The 19,659-nt window shown below is 40.4% G+C and overlaps 1 protein-coding gene across 7 annotated transcripts in view; it reads left to right on the top strand.

Annotated features, from left to right (window-relative positions):
* Nucleotides 1-19,659, top strand: part of elmo1 (engulfment and cell motility 1 (ced-12 homolog, C. elegans)) — a 277,185-nt gene that overhangs the window by 112,851 nt on the left and 144,675 nt on the right. For 5 of the 7 annotated variants that reach the window (XM_043719203.1, XM_043719204.1, XM_043719200.1 and 2 more), the window contains 2 exons: nucleotides 9,705-9,749; nucleotides 15,021-15,071. In XM_043719203.1, coding sequence (XP_043575138.1) covers nucleotides 9,705-9,749; nucleotides 15,021-15,071 — 96 coding nt within the window. The remainder of the gene's footprint in view (nucleotides 1-9,704; nucleotides 9,750-15,020; nucleotides 15,072-19,659) is intronic. The other 2 variants (XM_043719206.1, XM_043719205.1) reach the window with 1 other exon arrangement.

Genomic DNA, 19,659 nt, shown 5'->3' with positions numbered 1-19,659 from the left:
AAAGTGAGTGAAGCAAATTGCAGCGGGGAGCTTTAACGATATTGATGTATTGTTGGTGCTCTGATTAATTGGAGGTGGTTGAAGTTGGTACATCATTCAGTGCAGAACAAATGGAATTGATTTTTGTGGTGAGCTTTGCTGAGCTGCAGTGTGTACAGTTGACTGCTGATTTTCCTTTAATAAGAAAGGCTGAGATGTTTACCAGACCTTCATCATTAGCTAAACAGTAAGCACATAAATTGTGATTGAATTGATATGTTAGTATGAGGGATTTAGTTGTTCAGCTTGTTGTTAACCTGTTAATGTGCAGGTTGTGTACAGTCTAGCAGTATTCACATCCAACAAGAACTCTATGAACAAACACATCAAGTTAGACCCCATCTACCACCCCTTGAGAAAAGGAACAGGAAGTGACTTCACCACAGGAAATGACATCACCAAACCAAAAAAACCCAAACATATAAATAGAAAGCAGGAATTTTCAGCAGTGCTTTGCCTGAGGCCCACTGAAGATGTTACCTAGTAGGGTGACGAAACGTCTGGAAACGAACCTTCAAGCTCAGCGAGCAAACCTACATCCAAAACCTCAACCTGAGCTACAAATCTTCTCAAAACTCACTAAGTATTCAAATAACACCAGCTGAGCTCTTCTCTCATTTTCTGCTTTTCCTAACCAATGTATTTATTTAAAGCACTTGCATATGAGAATCTGTTCAGTGCCTTTTGGAAGTCCAAAGCACTGTGTCATCATTATCATTTAAGCAAATTGATATTTTGAAAAATTCCAGTAGATTCCAATGTTTAAAAAGTCCATACATGGCTACTATTTAATATAACACCATACTTGATGATTAATAATCAGTGTCAAATGTGTAAGCACATTTTCCCACTCTCTTTATCTTTTAAATTCTGTCTTTCTTCATCCTGAGAGCTGACTATGATTTGTAGTCGGAAACACAATCAATTAGTACAGGGTGAATCTGGTTCCAAGTGTCTCACACCCTCAAGTGTAAAAGCTGCCCAGCATTCAGCATGTCTTGCCATTAATATGGTAATTCTCTTGCTGCATGGTAGATTTGTAGACTGGGTAGATTAGTGATAAATTATACTTTGTCTGGACAGACGACTCTGATAAAGAAACACCTCGTGCATCTTTTTAAGGCACTTAGCAATATGGAGGAGCCCTGGGGTAATGTGACTTTTAGTAAAAGGCAGTATTATATTATTATATGCAAAACTCAATGTGATTGGCCCATTTTATGCTTTTGGCTACAGCCTCATGTATGCTCTTCCCACCTAACATGGCTGAGTGAATTAATAGAGAAATTAAAGGACATATTTTTTGTGAAGTTGGAGGTGTGCTGTTACTGAAAGGCTTTCGGGCATGATCATTCACTTATCCCTATTTCTAAATCTTGAAAATCATCTTGGGCAAGAATTTAAAAATTGCTTCATTCTGAAGGTATGGTATATTTGTTTTAAAGGGAGTAAATGTTATGCGTAGCCTTACTAACAGAGCCCTTGATGTTGATGCTAATATTTTGAAGCAGCAAGTATTAATTCTGGCAAATTTTGGGATTTGTTTTCAGGATCATTTGAGAGTGCAGATCTTTATAGCCATAATTAATGATGCATGGCTAAAGGCTGCATTTCTCTCTTCAGTAAAGCATATTAATACGCACAGTGACTCTCCTAATGAATTAAACATTGCTGAACAATTCCATCCATTTCCATATTGAATATGTTTGCTAAACCTGCTACTTAATGCAAAATATATGCACTTTTGTTACCAATGTATTCATCCAATTGTTCTCAGGATGTGGGCAGGATGACTAACCATTCCATGTTTTTGCAAAATTCTCTCTCACTTTGATTGTCCCATGTCATGTAAAGGGCTCAATTTATTCCTTATTTCTCGGACAACCTGCAAGAGTCTATGGCTGGTGATCTCCTCTCACCTTTCCTCACTTGTTGCTTTTCTGAGCATGTAAACTGTAGCAGTTAGCAATCAGGATCTTAGTAGCACCAGCACCACTCCATTCTCTGTCAGCCCTGTAGGGGAGAGGGGGATAACCTTAGTGATTTTCCAGTCCTCTGAGATCCTCCCTGACTCCAGTGATTCTTGAAAGATCACCACCAACGCCTTCACTCTCTCTTTAGCTATCTCTTTCAGAGCTCTGGGTGTAACTCATTTGTTCCAGGTGATTTATCCACCTTCAGACCTTTCAGTTTTTCTACCACTTTCTCCTTTGACTCACCTATGACCCCCAACTCTCTTGAATTTTTGGGATATTGCTCTTGTCTTCCACTGTGAAGACTGACACAAAGTACTTAGTTCTTCAGTCATTTCTTTGTTCACCATTACTACTTCTCCAGCATCATTTTCCAGTGGCCCAATGTCCATTTTTGCCTCACTTTTGTCCCTTACAGCTCAAAAGAAACGCTTGCAATTTTTTAATATTACTGGCTAGCTTACCCTCATATTTTATCTTCTTCCTATTTATTTTTTTTTTGTTGTCCTCTGTTGGTCTTTGTAGGTTTCCCAATTCTTTGGCTTCCCACTTCCCTTTGCCACATTAGATACTTTCTCTTTTGCTTTTATGCTGTCCCTGACTTCCCTGGTCAGCCATGGTTGCCTCATCCTCCCTTTAGTACGCTTCCTTTTCCGAGCGATGAATTTTTGCTGTGTCTCCTGAATTACTTCCAGAAACTTCTGCCATTGCTGTTCCGCTGTCTTTCCTGCTAGGTTCCTCTCTCGGTTAATTCTGGTCAGCTCCTCCCTCATGCTTTGTAGTTGCCTTTATTCAACTGTAATACCATTACATCTGATTCTACCTTCTCCCTCTCAAGTTGCAGAGTAAATTCTGTCATATTATGATCACTACCTCCAAAGGGTACCTTCACCTTAAGCTCCCTTATCACATCTGCCTCATTACACAACACTAAATCCAGCATTACCCTGTTCCTTAGTGGGCTCCACCACAAGCTGCTCCAAAAAGCCATCTTGTAGACATTCCACAAATTCCTTTTCTTGCAATCCACTACCAACCTGATTTTCCCAGTCTACCTAAATATCGAAATCCCTCATGATCACTGTAACCTTGCCTTTCATACATGCCTCTTCTAGCTCTTAGTGTATGTTGTGCCCTAAATCCTGACTACTGTTTGGAGGCCTATACATAACTCCCATTAGGGTTGTTTTTAACCTTTTAACCATAGATTCTACATCATCTGACTCTACTTTGTTTCTTGCTATTGATTTATTTTCATTTCTACTAATAAGGCAACCCCACCCACGTTGCCTGTCTTTTCAATAGGATGTATATCCTTGGATATTTAGCTCCCAAATCTGATCTCCTTGCAATCATATCTCCATGATGCCCACCACACCAATTTTGATCTGTGCCAGAAGCTCATTTCCCTTATTTTGTATGCTGTGTGCATTTCAGATAAAGCACCTTCAGTCCTGTATTGACCATCCCGCTTCTCATTATCATTCAATTATAGAATCCCTACGGTGTTTAAACAGGCACTTCGACCCAACAAGTCCACATGGACCCTTGGAAGAGTAATCCATCCAGACCCATTCCCAACCCTATTACTCTACATTTACCCCTGACTAATGCACCTAGCTTACACATCCCTGAACATTATGGGCAATTTAGCTTGGCCAGTTCACCTAAACTGCACAACATTGGACTGTGGGAGGAAACCGGAGCACCCAGAGGAAACCTACGCAAACACGGGGAGAATGTGCAAACTCCACACAGACAGTCACCCGAGTCTGGAATTGAACCCAGGTCCCTGGCATTGTGAGGCAGCAGTGCTAACCACTGAGCCATCGTATCCAGTGGGCTTAAAGTTTGATCCTTAACCCTTTCCAAACACTTTGTCTTATTATGTATAGTTGAGACTTTAATAACCTCTCCTGAGTTCTCCTTTCTTGTCATTATTTTTTCATACTTTTCCATGCAGTTGAATCGACTGTCACAGATGTTAACTTGCTGCTTTGTTTCCCATTAGCCATTATACTTCTTGGCATTTTAACATCCCACCCTTCCCCACACCCACTTTCTAGTTGAAAGTCCTGTTTACCATCTTATTTACGCTTTTCGCTGAAACTTTGATCACAACTTGGTTCAGGTGGAGAGCATCCCAATGGAACAGATCCCCTCCTTCCAATGCTGATGCCAGTGCCCCATGAAAAGGAACTCCTCTTTCCTGCTCCGTATATTTAGCCACATGTTTACTTCCCTTACTCTTGCGTCCCTATGCCAATTTGCACATGGTTTAGGCAGTAATCTGAGACTATAACCCTTGAGGACCTGTTCATTAATTTAGTTTCTGATAATCCCTAAACAGGTCCTCTTTCCTAGCCTTGCCTATGTTGTTTGTCCCAATGTGGACCGCGATAACTGGATCCTCCCCCTCCCTCTCCGGTATCCTTTCAAGCCAGTCAGGGATGTTCCCCACTCTGGCACCAGGCAGGCAACACACCATATGGAGCTCTCTATTCTGGTGGAGGGGGATTATTGGAGATGAGTGAAAAGTTTCATGGAGCTGGGAGAGGAAACAAATGGAAAGCATAAACGAAATCAGTGCTCATCTCATTTGCCAGGACTCCAGTAGAAGTGGGCACAGAGGTGAGGGCAATGGAAGAAGAGTTTAAAGTTATGCCATGCTCAAAATTCATTGAGATGAGGATGTAATGGAATAAAACCAGTTATTTTCTGAGTACAGATCATTCAGAATTAGAGTGGAAGGTCCCAGGGTATATTGAATGTATGACAAGAGGTGGAATTAGAGACGAGGGTGGAATCAGACAGGAGGGGAGAATAAAAAGATTCTAGATGGCTGCCAGTATCTGATCAACTTTGGAGCTTGCATTCTTTAACAACAGAAAGGAAGGAAATGTGTTTCTTGTTAAGGCATTGAATGAGGCAAAGAACTGGAAAACTGGGGACTACCACAGCTTTTGAGATGGTATGATACTGATAGAGAGGTTAAGAGTGTATAGTATGTAGTACTGAATGTGGATCTCAGGATGCAGTGAAAGCAGCAGTCCAAAGAGAATAAATTTGTCTCTTTACCAGTCTGTTTCCTGGAATGGCAGATCTGACATGTGACAAGAGATTGGGCTTAGTGGACCAGTATTCATTGGAGTTTAGAAGAATGAGAACTTGAGGAAAAGGAATAGGAGTAGGCTAATTAGCTGCTCAAACCATTATAAGATCATGGGCTTAATTTACCCCAAGCCTCAACTAGCCTTTCATGCCAGCTTCTCAAAGCCCACAGCTCCTTGATATTTCAATAATCAATCAATGTCTTCTTAATAAATTTTCAGTAATCTAGCATCTACGATTCTCTGGGACAGAAACAGACGTTCCCACTGGGAGAATAAGTTCCTTTGCATCTCAATTTTAGATGAGTGTCTCCTTATTCTGTAACAATGTCCTCTGGATTCCCCCATTAGTGGAAATATCTTCTCAACATTTACCCCATGACGCCTCCCTTGAATCTTGTCTGTTTTAATAAGATCACTCTTTATTTTTCTAAACTCGATGAATAAAGTCCAAATTTGTTTACCAGTTCTGGATAAATCAATCCCTTCATCCCAGGAGTTGACCTTGTGAATGTCTTTTGAACAGCCTCCAATACTAGTATACCCTTTCTTAAACGTAGAGACCAAAACTGTGCATAGTTCTGCAGGTATGGCTTCTCCAACTCCCTGCACAGTTTTACAAGACTTCTCTATTTTTGAACATCACCCTTTTAGCGATAAAAGCCAAAATTCAATTTGCCTTCTCAATTCCTTGCTGCAACTGCACCTCAACTTTTGATGTTCATTCACAACCGTATCCAGATTCCATTGTACTGCATTTTCTTGGAATTGTGAAACAGAAGCTTTTCTTGCAAAGCAATCTTTGAACGATACGTTTACGTCTTTAGTCTTCCTCACCCTCTGCCAATTTGCATGTAGCTCAGGCAGTAATCTTCCGATTATTACCTTTTTGATTCTGTGTGTTAATTTAGCCCAAGATGCTTTGTAATCCCTCAGCACAAACTGTTTCCTGGTTATACTTAAGTCATTGGTCCCTGTGTGAACCGTGACACTTGGATCCTTCTTCTCCCATTCCAAGCACAGAAGAGATGTCCTTAACCTTGGCACCAGGCAAAGCAACCATCGGGACTCTTTGACGTTGCTGTGGACAGTAGTATCTACTTCCCTAACAGTAGTATCCACAACTATTACTACATTTCTCTTTTCTCCTCCAATTTGAATAGTGTTCAGTGCCATAGTGCTTTGGGCAATTCACTTATCATTCCTTTGATCTGTGCCCTTATCTATACTGGGAGCATCAACCTAATATCTGTTGGACAAGGCTGCTGACTGGCACTCCTCCAAAGTTAAATTCTGGATCCTTTTACCTGCCTCACTTGCAGTCCAAGATGACAATAGCCTCATGGACAGAGCACCAGAGGTTTGAAGCATTTAAATACTAGTTCAGCATTCAGAGTCAAAGAGTTATGCAACATGGAAACAGATCCTTCAAACCAACGAGTTTATGCCGACCAAGTTTCTTAAACTAAGCTAGTCCTGCTAGCCTACACTTGACCCATATCCCTCTAAACCTATCCAAATGTCTTTTAAATGTTGTAACTGTACCTGCATCTACCACTTCCTCTGGAAGTTCATTCCTATTGGAAGAATGTTGTGAAACTTGAAAGGATTCAGAAAAACTTTTCAAGGATGTTGCCAATGTTGGAGGGTTTGAGTTATAGGGGGAGGCTGAATAGGCTGAGTGTTGGAGGCTGCTGGGTGATCTTAAAGAGATGTTTAAAATCATGAGGGACATGGATAGGGTAAATAGACAAGGTATTTTCCCTGGGATGGGGGAGTCCAGAATTAGAGGGCATAGGTTTAGGGTGAGAGGGGAAAGATATAAAAGGGACCTCAGGGGCAACATTTTCATGCAAAGGGTAGTCTGCAAATGGAATGAGCTGCCAGAAGAAGTGGTGGAGACTGGTACAATCACAGCATTTAAGAGGCATCTGGATGGGTATTTGAATAGGAAGGGTTTAGAGGGCTATGGACCACGTGCTGTCAAATAGGACAAGATTAGTTTAGGATATCTGGTTGGCATGGACGTGTTGGACCAAAGGGTCTGTTTCCATGCTAAATATCTCTGTGACTCTAAATGAACCACCCTCTTTGTGAAAATGTTGCCCATCAGATCCGTTTTAAATCTTCCTCCTTACACCTTAAAAATATGCTCCTTGATTTTGAACTCCCCCAATCTAAGGAAAAGACCTTTGTTATTCACAGTATCTATGCCCCTCTTGATTTTATGAACCTCTATAAGATCATCCCTCAATCTCCTACGCTCCAGTGAAAAAAAGTTCCAGCTTATCCAACCTCTCTTTATAACTCAAATCCTCCAGCGCTGGCAAAATCCTGGAAATTTCTTTCTAAGCCCTCTCCAATTTAATAGTGTTCTTCCTATAGCAGGGCAACCAGAACTTTACACAGTACTTCAAACGTGGCTTCACAAACATTCTGTAGAACCTCAACATGATGTCCCAACTTCTATACCTGAAGGTCTTGGCAATGAAGGCAAATGTGCCAAATGCCTCCACAAACCTACTAAGCATGTCTCCTAAATTCTCATCCAAATCGTTTATATAAATGACAAACAACATTGGATCCAGCACCGATCCCTGTGGAACACTGCTGGTCTCAGGCCTCCAGTCTGAAAAACAAATATACACCAGCACCCCTTTGACTCCTGTCATCAAGCCAATTTTGTATCCAATTGGCAAGCTCTCATTGAATCCCACGTGATCTAAATTTACTAATGCAGAACTTTGTCAAAGGCTTTACTAAATTCTATGTAGTCAGCATCTATTACTCTGTTCTCATCAATACTTTTGCTTACATTCCCAAAACACTCAATCAACTTTGTGAGACACAATTTCCCATGCACAAAGCCATGCTGACCACTCCTAATCAGTCCTTGCTCTCCAAATGCATGCAAGTCCTATCTCACAGAATCCGCTCCAACCACTTACCCACCACTGATGTCAGATTCACTGGTTTATGTTTCTCAGGCTTCTCCTTATAACATTTCTTAAATAAAGGCACAACATTAGTCACCCTGCAGTCCTCCAGCACCTCGCCTGTGGCGTAGATGATACAAATATCTCTGTTAGGGGCCCCGCAATTTCTACCCTAACTTCCCACAATGTCCTGGAATACATTTGATCAGTTCCAATAGATTTATCCTCTCTTATGTTGTTTTTAAAACCTCCAGCACCTTTTTCTGTAATGTGGATTGATTTCAAGACATCGATATTTATTTCCCCAAATTCCCTCGCCTCCATGTCTTTCTCTGTAGTAAAAGCTGACACAAAATATTTGATTAGTATCTCTCCCATCTCTTGTGGTCCCACACACAAAGGCAAACTTGAAAGATTTATCCACTTTTCATGACCTCAAGATGTGCCAAAGCACTTTACAGTCAATTGAGCACATTTGATATGTCACTATTGTAATTTAGGAAACATTGTAGTGAGTTTGCACATTGCAATCTCCAACATATGTGATAATGGTTAAGTTTTAGTCATGTTGATTGATATCATTTTTGTCACAACAACCACTCCCTCCAATACACATGAGTGCGTACGCATGCACACAGTTCCTCTTTAAAATAGTGTCATGACATCTATGTGTGTTGATTTTATTCTGAAATCTCTGGAGTTGGACTCAATTTACGACCTTTTGACTCCTGGGTAAGAATGACATTACTATTCTACACAGCGGCAGTCTATATCTTGTAACCACAAGTTGCTACTGATTATTTCCAGCATTATTTAGTTGGACTGGAGACAGAAACAAAAGCCATCAAATCAGTTAATGGGCCATATAGCTTAATTGCTGCATCTAATCCAAGTGTTTCTCAAAGTATTGTTTAAACCAGCATTGGGAGGGTGAAGGCAATATTGTGACAGGATAATAAGGGAGATTTTCCTGGGATGTGTTTACAAGTTCAGTCAGTACCTGTGAGGGCAGTTCAGAGCACAGTTCTAAAGGAAACCTGACTGATTTGCCTTCCATTTCCACCACTCAAGGGAAAAGTGGGTAGGTTTCTTTTGTCGGGTGAGGGTTGTTTGTGATCACTGTGTGCAGATCCAAGAAAGTCAACATTAATGCTAACCTCCCTGAAATATTGGAGAATTAATGTACTCATGGAAGAAAAAGAAACAATTTAGAGCTAATTAGACTTAACTTCAGTGCTGCAAATTGCTCATTTATTACATGGTTGTGTAGATGTGATATTTCTCCTGTTTCATTACTGTCCCAATCAGAGACTTGTAATAATTCGCCTACGTCTTTTGAGGCAAGATTATGTTTTAAATCAGTGCTCACCTTCTTTTTCCTTTCTTAATTGTAATTCTGAAACTAGGTAGCAGGCTTGAATTTATAACAATTTGAAGTTTTGATATTAAAAACCTGCAGAGACCTGAGGTTAGGAGGCATCGAGTCCACAGTACTGTATGTTTCATGTGGACTGTTTGTTATGGAATCGTCAGAAAGTTGCAGGACGTTTGATTGCTCTGCTTCTAATTCCTTGCATTTGCCGCACTTATGTGTGTTACTAACAAATAGCTTTTGCCTCCTGCTTTCTTGCTGCTTGCTGTCACAGCTTGATCTGGAGGGTAATGTTGGTGTCTTCAGTTGTTCTCAGACTGTAAGTAATTCTTTTTCCTGACTCCATCTTAAGCAAAGTTTACGCCTGCCCTGATTGATGCGTCCTGTGTTTGTCTTCTGTTTCAAGATCACATAGTTTTGAAAAGTACCAGCTTTTTTTTAAATAAAGAAACATGAGCAGAGAACAAATCATATTGTTTAATTGTTTTGTTTCTAATGCTGTTGCAAAGGTTGGTGCAAGTAACATTGGACTTCTCTGCCTCTACCTAGTTTACCAGTTGCTAAACTGGCACGTCAAAGAATAATTTCTTGTCTTATACTGAATGGCAGACCAGGAAGTCTGGCTTCAACTTTCACCTGTCTTGGAGGTTTGTCCCAATATGTATGAACGGATTGATTAAAATAATTGTGAATAATCACCAAAAATAAAGACAAAATCATAGAGAAATCAAATGAAAGGTATAACAAGGCAGTACAATTGTGCTATATGGGCAACACACTGACAGTTCATGTTGCAGGGCAGGGATGGACACAGGTTTGAACTTCTGATCTGGTGGATTCCTGAGCCAGCAGCAGTGGGGGTAAGTAATGGGAGAGACGCAACTCAGTGAACCCGATGCCGCCTCACCTGTAGGTGCATGAGAACAGGGACACAATCTGAAAGTGCGTGCAGTTTACTCTCCGTTTTGCAAGCTTAAAGCTGATAAGAAGCCCACTGGGGTGGATAATAATAACAAAAATATTGTTTTTAAAGATGTAATATTTCTACACATTCGTTCAGGGAAACTGTGCAATGAACTTGAAGAGCTGTACAACATTAATGGTTCTTCTTGAATTCATGCTCTTCTGGGATTAACCATAATTAAATCTGCTTATATTTTTCTTTTCTCTTTTTGCTTTTTCCAGAATAAGAATAATGAATCTTTTATGTTTTTCAATGAAAGATTCTTCTATTCTCCCTTTTTACATTATTCTCATTGTAATGTGTATATATTTTTAATTTTATTCCTTATTTCTCTTAAACAATTATATTTGATCCAGTCTATTTACAGAGGAAGGTAGAGGCAGGACTGAAATCTGTAGTTCTGTCCTTTCATGATGTTGCTCAATCAGTAAGTGGTAGAGCTTCACAATCTGGGGCTGTTTTGCTACCCTGAAGGCATTCAATTAATTATGAACTTCTGTGCAAATAACTGCATGCATTTTGCTCGTTGTTAATTTTAAATGAGATCAGCTAATCAAAAACAGTTCATGAAAGTAATAGATGTTGACATAACTTGCAGAGAAGGATTTCTTTTTAAAGCTTACTTTCAATATAATTTTCACCATTGGCAGCCATCTTTGCTTGGGATTCAGACTTCTATTGCCTCTCGTAACTTTCCAGAGGAGATTAAGAGTCAAGTAGTGTGGGCATGGAGTCAAATGTTGATCAGGCTAAGTAGCTTCCATTCCATTATGGAACATAGTGAAACATTTAGAATTATTTAAACATATCTTGGGTTTTTTTTGTGTGCATCAATGCAAAAATGATGAGACCTTTTATTGTGATGAGGATTGAACTCATGACTTCTAGGTTGCTGGACCATCATGCCTGTGCTTTGGGTTTCCTGCGCATTTATCTCTTCTATGATAGTGGAGCCGTGGCCTTTGTTCAGCAGATTAATATACTCGACCCTGGATAGGCCAAGCTATTCTGCTCAGTGCACCAAAATTGCTGATAATACTTATGACCTCTGTGAATGGAATAATCAATATATAATTGCCACTTTCATGTGTTCCTAGTTTTGACTATTCCTTCCCAACTCTGCAAGATAAAAACTACAAGGAACTGAAAAAGCAGGCCTTACCACTGCTTATTTTTGTGGTTCAAGGAATTGTGTTCTGAATAGATGTAAAACTGGCAATCAAACTGAGTAGGAGGGAAGCAGTTTCACTAATGTTTATACATCTTAGTTTCATCCCTTTGGATTTCATATGGATAAATAAGTATTTTTCTCTTGCAAGATAGCAGTTACCAATCTTGCAGACTGTGCTGCATCGATGGGGAGGTGTAATGTTACTGGAATAGTAATGAAAACGCCCAGGCTTGGTTCAAGTTCCATCATGACCGATTGTGAAATTTAAATTATGTGAAATTTGGAATTAAAAGCCGATGTAACCATCACATATCATAAAAGGAGATGGTTCACTAACGCCCTTTAGAGAATTAAATCTGGCATCCTCACCTGGGTTGATCTCCATGTGACTCCAGACCCACAGCATTGTGGTTGACTTTTGCCTGCTGATTGAAAGGCCCCAGCAAGTGACTCACATGAAAATGTGACAAAACCTAAAAGAAAGGAATGAAACTCGATAGAACACTTGAATTACACTTAGTAGCCGGAAATGACAACAGCAAACTAAGCCCCATCAACCCTGGAAAGTCATTCTTAATAACATCTGGGGGGCTTGTGCCAGAACTGGGAGACCATGCATCAATGAAGAGTACAACATGGCATGCCAGGCATTCATGCTCCAAAAAAAAGGATGAGTCAAACAACAACTGTCACATTTGTTCTAACGGAATGATACTCCGATGACTATTTGGCTGCCAATACTATCCCTGAATAAATACTAGAGTTGACGAGACAGTCTGGAAGGAGTTGTCCTGGGAGTCTTTAACATTGGCTCCAACTCTGTGAAGTTTCTTAGTATTAGGTCAAACATGGACAAGGAAACCTTCTGTTTGTCACTTACCATCCCTGCTCAGCTAATGAATCAGTTCTCCTCCATGTCAAGCACCACTTGTAGGAAGTACTGATAGTAACAAGGGTGCAGAATGTGTTCAGGTTGGAGTGCTTCGATATTTTTCACCAAATGTGGTTCTGTGGCACCACAACTAACTGAACCTGCCGAGTACCAAACGTCATCGATGGTAGACTGGGTCTGTGGCAGTTGGTGCAGGAGCTATCAAGAGGGAAAGGTTTTCTTGACATTCTCCTGACCAATCTGCCTACCACAGGTGCACCCATTACAGTATCAGCAGGAGTGACTACCACAGCTTCATTTTGGAGACACAATCCCATCTTCATATTGAGGATACTCTCTGTGTTGTTTTGCAATGCTGCAGTATTAAATGAGACACAGCAGATCCAGTAAATTAAAACAGACCATCAATGAGATACTGTTGGCCATCAGTGACACAAGTATATTCAACTGCCCTTTCCCTGCTCTACCATAAGCATAAAGCCAGGAAATTGACCATGCATCAATGAAGAGTACAACATGGCATGCCAGGCATTCATGCTACAAAAAAAAGTATCAATCTGTTGGATCAACAATGCAGGATTATTTTCCGCCGAATAGTGGAAGCAGCATGTAAGAAACGGGGATAAACAATCCCAGAAGCAGAACATTGCGTCTGAACTCTACAATCCTGCCACATCCTACCATGAATAGTGGCAGACAAAAAAAATTAAATTCAGGCGAAACCTCCACAAATATTCCCAATCCTCAGGTGGTGGAGGAGCCAAATACATCAGTGCAGAACACTAGACTGACACATTTACATCCATCTTCAGCCAAAAGTGCTATGTGAGTAACTCATCTCAGCCTCCCAGAGCCATGATGCCAGTCAACAGTCAATTCGTTAGTTTCACATTTGTATCAATAAACAGCTGAAGGCTTTGAAAACTATGGGCCCTGATGACATTCTGGCAATATTGCTGAAGACTTGTGCTTCGCCATCCTGACTTGGAATTATATTGTCATTCCTTCGCTGTCACTGAGTCAAAATTCCAGACCTTCCGAAAGTTAGAGTCTTTAAGAACAACCAGGAGCAAAAAAAAAACTTGCTGGTGACCCAGCAGACTTCAAGAGAAACCGATGTTGCTATTAATAGTAAACCACATCGTGGAAGAATACAACAGAAGTTGGTGCCCAAAGCATTTCAGATTTGCTGTAAAATGTTGTGCAGAAACAGAAGAAAGCAAAGGCAAAGATACAGGCTGTATCATGAGGCGTTGGTTTGAGAAATGGGTCCGGAGTCCAATTTGAACAGGTGGACTGATCAGTCAATTGAATCAAAGCCAGAAATCCTTGTACAAAAGAGGAATGTAATCATTCAGGCTAAGCAGGCAATATTTTATTAGAAAGTTGCAATTCTGATTGGGTGTCACTGTCACAAAGCATAAATACCTTAAGGAAGGGCTGGAAAAATGAAAGTAATTTGGCTGGAGAGAAAGCTTGTAAATTCTGAGAGCAGAGGGCTTGGAAATTGATAACCAAGTCTCTGAGAGCAGATAAACATTGGGAAATTTAAAGAAGTGCAGGAACCCTTTTATTAACTGGTAACTATGGGACCAGGAATGAGCTGGTTGATTAAATATTCCAGAGAATCAGAAAATTTGCATAACTGCAGTAAAGTCTGAACAAGCAAAAGTTTGAGATATTATCATACCTTAAAAAAAATCTATGTAAGAACATCAACACACCTGCTAAAATCAATGTAAAACAAGTAGGAAGTAATAGAAATGTAAAGCAGCAGATGTATACATCACTGTTATATTTTCTTTATAGCATAAATGCTCAGACATTGCAGTAGATTGCAGTATTTTGAGGTCTATGAATTTTGCTGGCTTATCAAGAGTGCTGGTTAAAACAAAGTTTGCTGTGTGTTTCTCGTCTAATGTAAACATTTGTTGGGGAAAGAAAGGACAATATAGTAGGAGTGGATAGTGAGGCTGCAAAGGGTAGGAAAAGCTCCAGTATAGCAATGAAGTGCAAGAGAGCAGCTGTTACACATTAAAAGATCTACAATGAATTGTTCAATAGGATTGGTCAATTTTACTTTTCAGTCACAAGTAAAATGTCAATTAATTCAACCAAATGGAAAGCTAAGGTTGTTCAGAATAACGCCATGCATATGACTTCAAACCCCATGCTGGCTGAGGTGGTTTCATAGCCTGCTTTCTCACCTTGATGTTTAGTGATACCATGGTAAGAACTGTGATTAGAAATAATCATCAATAAATGAACCATGAAGACTTATGGAGAGAGGAGGAAATACTGTTGGTGATGTTGAATGAAAATATTTCAGGTTAGAACCAGGAGTCCAGTTTTTGATCTTGAAGTTTTCAGCAGGGTACAACAAACTTATTACACACTCACTGGAGCGCGACCATATGAAACAAACCTGTCCCAATAATATTGTTTACTATTTATTTCTGCAACTTTGGATTGTCTGTAATAATTACTTTTATTTTCTTTTCAAATTGTTACTTGTTAAATTGCATTTCTTTTAAACTGTGGATATCTTTTTCTCTCTCTACAGGAAATAGCAAATATCTTGGCCCAGAAACAGCTGCGTTCCATTATTTTAAGTGTAAGTCTGTGATAGGTATTGGGTAAAGCCGTCATTTATGCCTGAACAATGATTGCATGCTTTATTAGAAAACAACAATCACATACTGCTTTTAACCTTGCGGAATATTCAAAGATGTTTCAAGAAAGCTTGATCAGATAGAAGTTTAAACTGAGTCAAAGAAGGAAGTCAAAGAGAATAGGTTTAAGGAAAGTCTTCAAGAAAGAGGTAGAGACTGACAAGTCGGAGAATGAATTCCAGAGCTCAGGGCTGAGAAGCCTAAACATTTGGCTGCCATGAAGGATGCACAAAATGCAATAGTTGGAAAGACCAGGGCAGTGACTTAGACATCAAAACAAGCAGGAATTCCGGTTTTGGGGAGATGAGCAACTATAAACACTTAGAATCATAAAGTCATATAGCATTTTAAATTTAACACACGCTTTGGTCCAACCAGTCCGTACTGACCATAATCATGACATGAGCTACATGAGCCCCATCAGCTTGCACTTGGCCAATGTCCGTCCAAACATTTCTTATTCATGTACTTATCTAAATGTCTTTTAAAGATTGTAACTGTACCCGCATCCAACACTTAGTTTGGAAGTTCATTCCACACATGAATCACCCTCCATGTAGAAACATTTTCCCTCATGTCTTTTTTAAATCTTTCTCCTCTTACCTTTAAAAATATGTCCACTAGTTTTGAACTTCTCCACCCTAGGGAAGAGACCCCTGCCATTCACTTTTTCTATATTCCTCGTGGTTTTATAAACCTCTATAAGGTCACCTCTCAACCTCCTATGTGCCAATGAAAAATGTCTCAGCCTTTCCAGTCTCTCCTTACAACTCAAACTTTCCATTCTCAGCAACATCCTGGTAAAGCTCTTCTGAGCTGAGTCCAGCTTCCTATAACTTCTCCTGACCTCTTAAAAAAGAAACTACTCAGGGAATTGTAATAAATTCAACTTCTCAAATAATCTTAAGTTGATTGAAAAGTGATAGGTCAGATTCCTGTAGGCAAAAAGATGACAAGATGCAATGAATATTGCATTCCTAAAACAAACCTTAGATTGTAATGATTGATTAATTTCATTGGAGGAGCTTCTTTGTATTAGTGCTATATCAATGACCATGTCCAATGAAAGGGAATCTAACATTCTTCCCTTAATATTAATGGCATTACCATCACTGAAACCCCACTATCAACATCATGGGGGATTTGAAAATAAAGAAAAATAGCAAGACCGTCTTTATGATTGAATACTGCCCATTTGTCTGGAGAGTGCAATTCCAATAACACTGAAAATGTTTAGTGCCATTCATGACAAAGCAGCCTATTTGATTGACACCCTATTGTCTTTAAACATTGATTCCCTCCACCACACTCTAAGCAGAAGGGTGTATCATCTACAAGCTACACTGCAGAAACTTACCAAGGCTGCTTCAGTATCACCTTTCAAACTTGCACCCTCTACCAGCTAGAATGCAAGAGGAACAGAACACCACCACCTACAAGTTCCATTCCAAGCCACACAGCATCCTGACCTTGGAACCATATCACTCTTTTTCATGTCACTGGGTCAAAACCTTGTGGGCCGAAGGGCCTGTTTCCACACTGTAAAGTAATCTAATCTAATACCACCACCTATAAGTTCCATTCCAAGCCACACAGCATCCTGACCTTGGAACCATATCACTCTTTTTCATGTCACTGGGTCAAAACCTTGGTGCTCCCTTCCTTTCTATAGCACTATGGGTGTACCCTACCATGGTCTACAGTGGTTCAAGTAAGGTGGCACACCCCACTTAGTCAAGGGCAGTTACAAATGGGTTGTATGTCCCCATTCTGTAAACAAATTGAAACAAAAACTAAGGAATGCAAAGGTTCTTTTCCATACAATTCCCAGAGAGCTACGCTAACTGCCCCCTCCATGTCATTGATTAATTAACAATTAACCCATTGCTAAATCATAGAATCCCTACTATGGAAGCAGGCCATTCAGCCTGTCAAGTCCACACCACCCCTCTGAAGGCTATCCTACCCAGACCCACCTCCTTACCCTATAACCCTGCATTTCCCATTGCTAGCCCACCCCAGCCTGCACATTCTGGACACTATGGGCGATTTAGCATGGCCAATCCACCTAACCAGCAAGTCTTTAGACTGCAGGAGGAAACCAGAGCACCCTGTGGAAATCCGTGCAGTTGGCGTAAGGGTGGAATTGAACTCAGGTCCCTGGCGCTTTGAGGCAGCAGTGCTAACTGCTGAGCCACCTTGTCACCCAATGGGTGCTTCCATTTGTAATTTCTAGTCCTAATTATGTGCAGCATTGTTTATTCCATATCTACCACATAAAGGAAGTTATGGCATTTAATGCATGTCATTGATGTGGCACTCTGTGAGATATCATTGGAAATTAGCATCAGAGCAGCAACCTTTGGGTATTCCCATTTAATTATGATCTGTACTTCACCTAAAGTTGCTGTAGCATTTACTCATAAATAATGGCTGTTCATCTCACTGATATTTTGGTAACTACTCCTGGCTGGTAATAACAATTTTCACCTAACTGATTCAGCTTACCTCTGATATCTCCACCAGTCATTTCTTACAAAATTGTCTTCAAATAATTAGGTAGAACTTTGAACATTGAATAAGAGCCACACGTTTGAAAACAAAAATGAGTTAAATTAACTTCTTTCACAGCCTCTTGCTTTCACAGAAGGTTTAATCGTAAATTGTCCAATTTAACACACCGTTTACTCTATAGCCCCTGGAGCTGAAAATCCCAAAATGATCATTCCTGGTTTCTCATCATCTGCTTCTTCCCACTTGATGAAATTTGTGTGCTCCATTTTATCCCATAGCACTTCAAAAGGACAGAATATCAATTTCTCAGATTCAGGCAATACTGATTTGTACCCCAGAGTAATTCCATGGCCTTGCCCCATGTCCAAATGGTCAATTTTAGATTCAAGAACAGTACCTACAACGTGCTTTTCTTCACTTTGGAATGCCCCACAGGATTTTATGGTCTGTTAGCTGCTATTACCAGAATGGCGCAGGTTTATGGGGAATTAGACAGACTAAAATTTCACTTAGTCCTCTGGGGCGAATATAGGGAAACTAGTTGGATTTCTGCTCGAGATCATTATTCAATTGCTTCTGCTGAAAACTGTTGTGTGTCACTGTTAGGCTGGATTGTGATGCTACCTACATTTGAATAATCTGGCAGCACTCACTGTCTAGACTTGCTTGTGAAGAACATACACTTGTTTGACATACCAGACAGCAGATGGAGCTGACTGAGCCGGAGTTAATGGATGAGTGCACTCGAGAGAAAAGCGAAGAAATGTGCAGACGGAAAGAAGTGACTATATTTTTTAAAACGCAAAACTGCCGGTCCAGAAAGCATAAATAACACTGAAAGGGATGCAGAGGAGATTCATCAGGATGTTGCTTGGGATGGGGCACATTAACTATGAAGAGAGGCTGGATAAGTTTGGGTTGTTTTCTTCAGAGTAGAGAAAGTTGAGGGAAGAACCTGATTGAGGGGCATGGACAGGAAGAATATAAAGCAGCAGTTCCCTTTCATCAAAGGATCAGTAACAAGGAACATCATGTCAAGGTCAAAAATATGAGGTTTGTAGAGGATTTGAGAAAACTTCTTTTGAGCCAGAGATTGCCTAGGAGGGTAGTGAAGGCAGGAAATCTCACAACCTTTAAAAAGTAAATTAAAAAAAAAAAACCAAGAGAACTGCGTGTGTTGGAAATCATAAACAAAAACAGAAAATACTGGAGAAACTCAGCAGATCTGGCAGCACCTGTGGAGAAAAAGCAGAGTTAACATTTTGAGTTAAGTGACCCTTCCTCAGAACCAATTGTAGCGAAGAAAAGGTTGGTAAATATGCTAAAGAAGGGGAGGAGAAGTAAATGATAAGAAGAGATGGAGCTCAGACAATGAGAAAAACAGTTGGGTCGGCAAAGGAGTGGATAAAGATCAGTCTGGGAGAATAAATAGCTGCTAATGGGCCAGTTAGTGGCTGACAATGATTTGGTGTGTTTGCAGCCCATGTGATGACAAGGTAGACAAGCAGGAGGCTGGAAGGACACAGCAAACCAGGCAGCATCAGAAGGTGGAGAAGTCATTGTTTCGGGTTCTTACGCTGAGCTTAGCTGGAGCACTGCAGCAAGTCTGAGACAGAGATGTAGGCCAGGGAACAGGGTGGGGTGTTCAAGTGGCAGGCAACAGAAAGCTCAAGGTCATTTTTGTGGACAGAATGTAGGTATGTTGCAAAGGATTTGCCAAGTCTGCACCTCATCTCCCCAGTATCGAAGAGACCACATTGTGAGCAGCAAATACAGTAGACTAGTTTAAGCAACCTGGTCAACCACTGATTCACCTGGAAGTTGTAGTTTTGGGCTTTGGATGGTGAAGAGGGAGGAAGTCTACAATTACATGGGAAGGTGCCGTGGGGAGGTGTTGGGAGTGGGGAGGAATGGATCAACATGACCTGGAGGAAACAGTCCCTGCAAAAGGCTGACAAGGGATGCGTGGGAAATATGTTTCAGGTGGTGGCTATCTGCTGGAGGTGGCAGAAATGA

Source organism: Chiloscyllium plagiosum, chromosome 29 (assembly GCF_004010195.1).
Source record: "Chiloscyllium plagiosum isolate BGI_BamShark_2017 chromosome 29, ASM401019v2, whole genome shotgun sequence".
Taxonomy (NCBI): domain Eukaryota; kingdom Metazoa; phylum Chordata; class Chondrichthyes; order Orectolobiformes; family Hemiscylliidae; genus Chiloscyllium; species Chiloscyllium plagiosum.
Note: the sequence above shows the minus strand (reverse complement) of the source record. Positions and strands in the feature narration are given on the sequence as shown.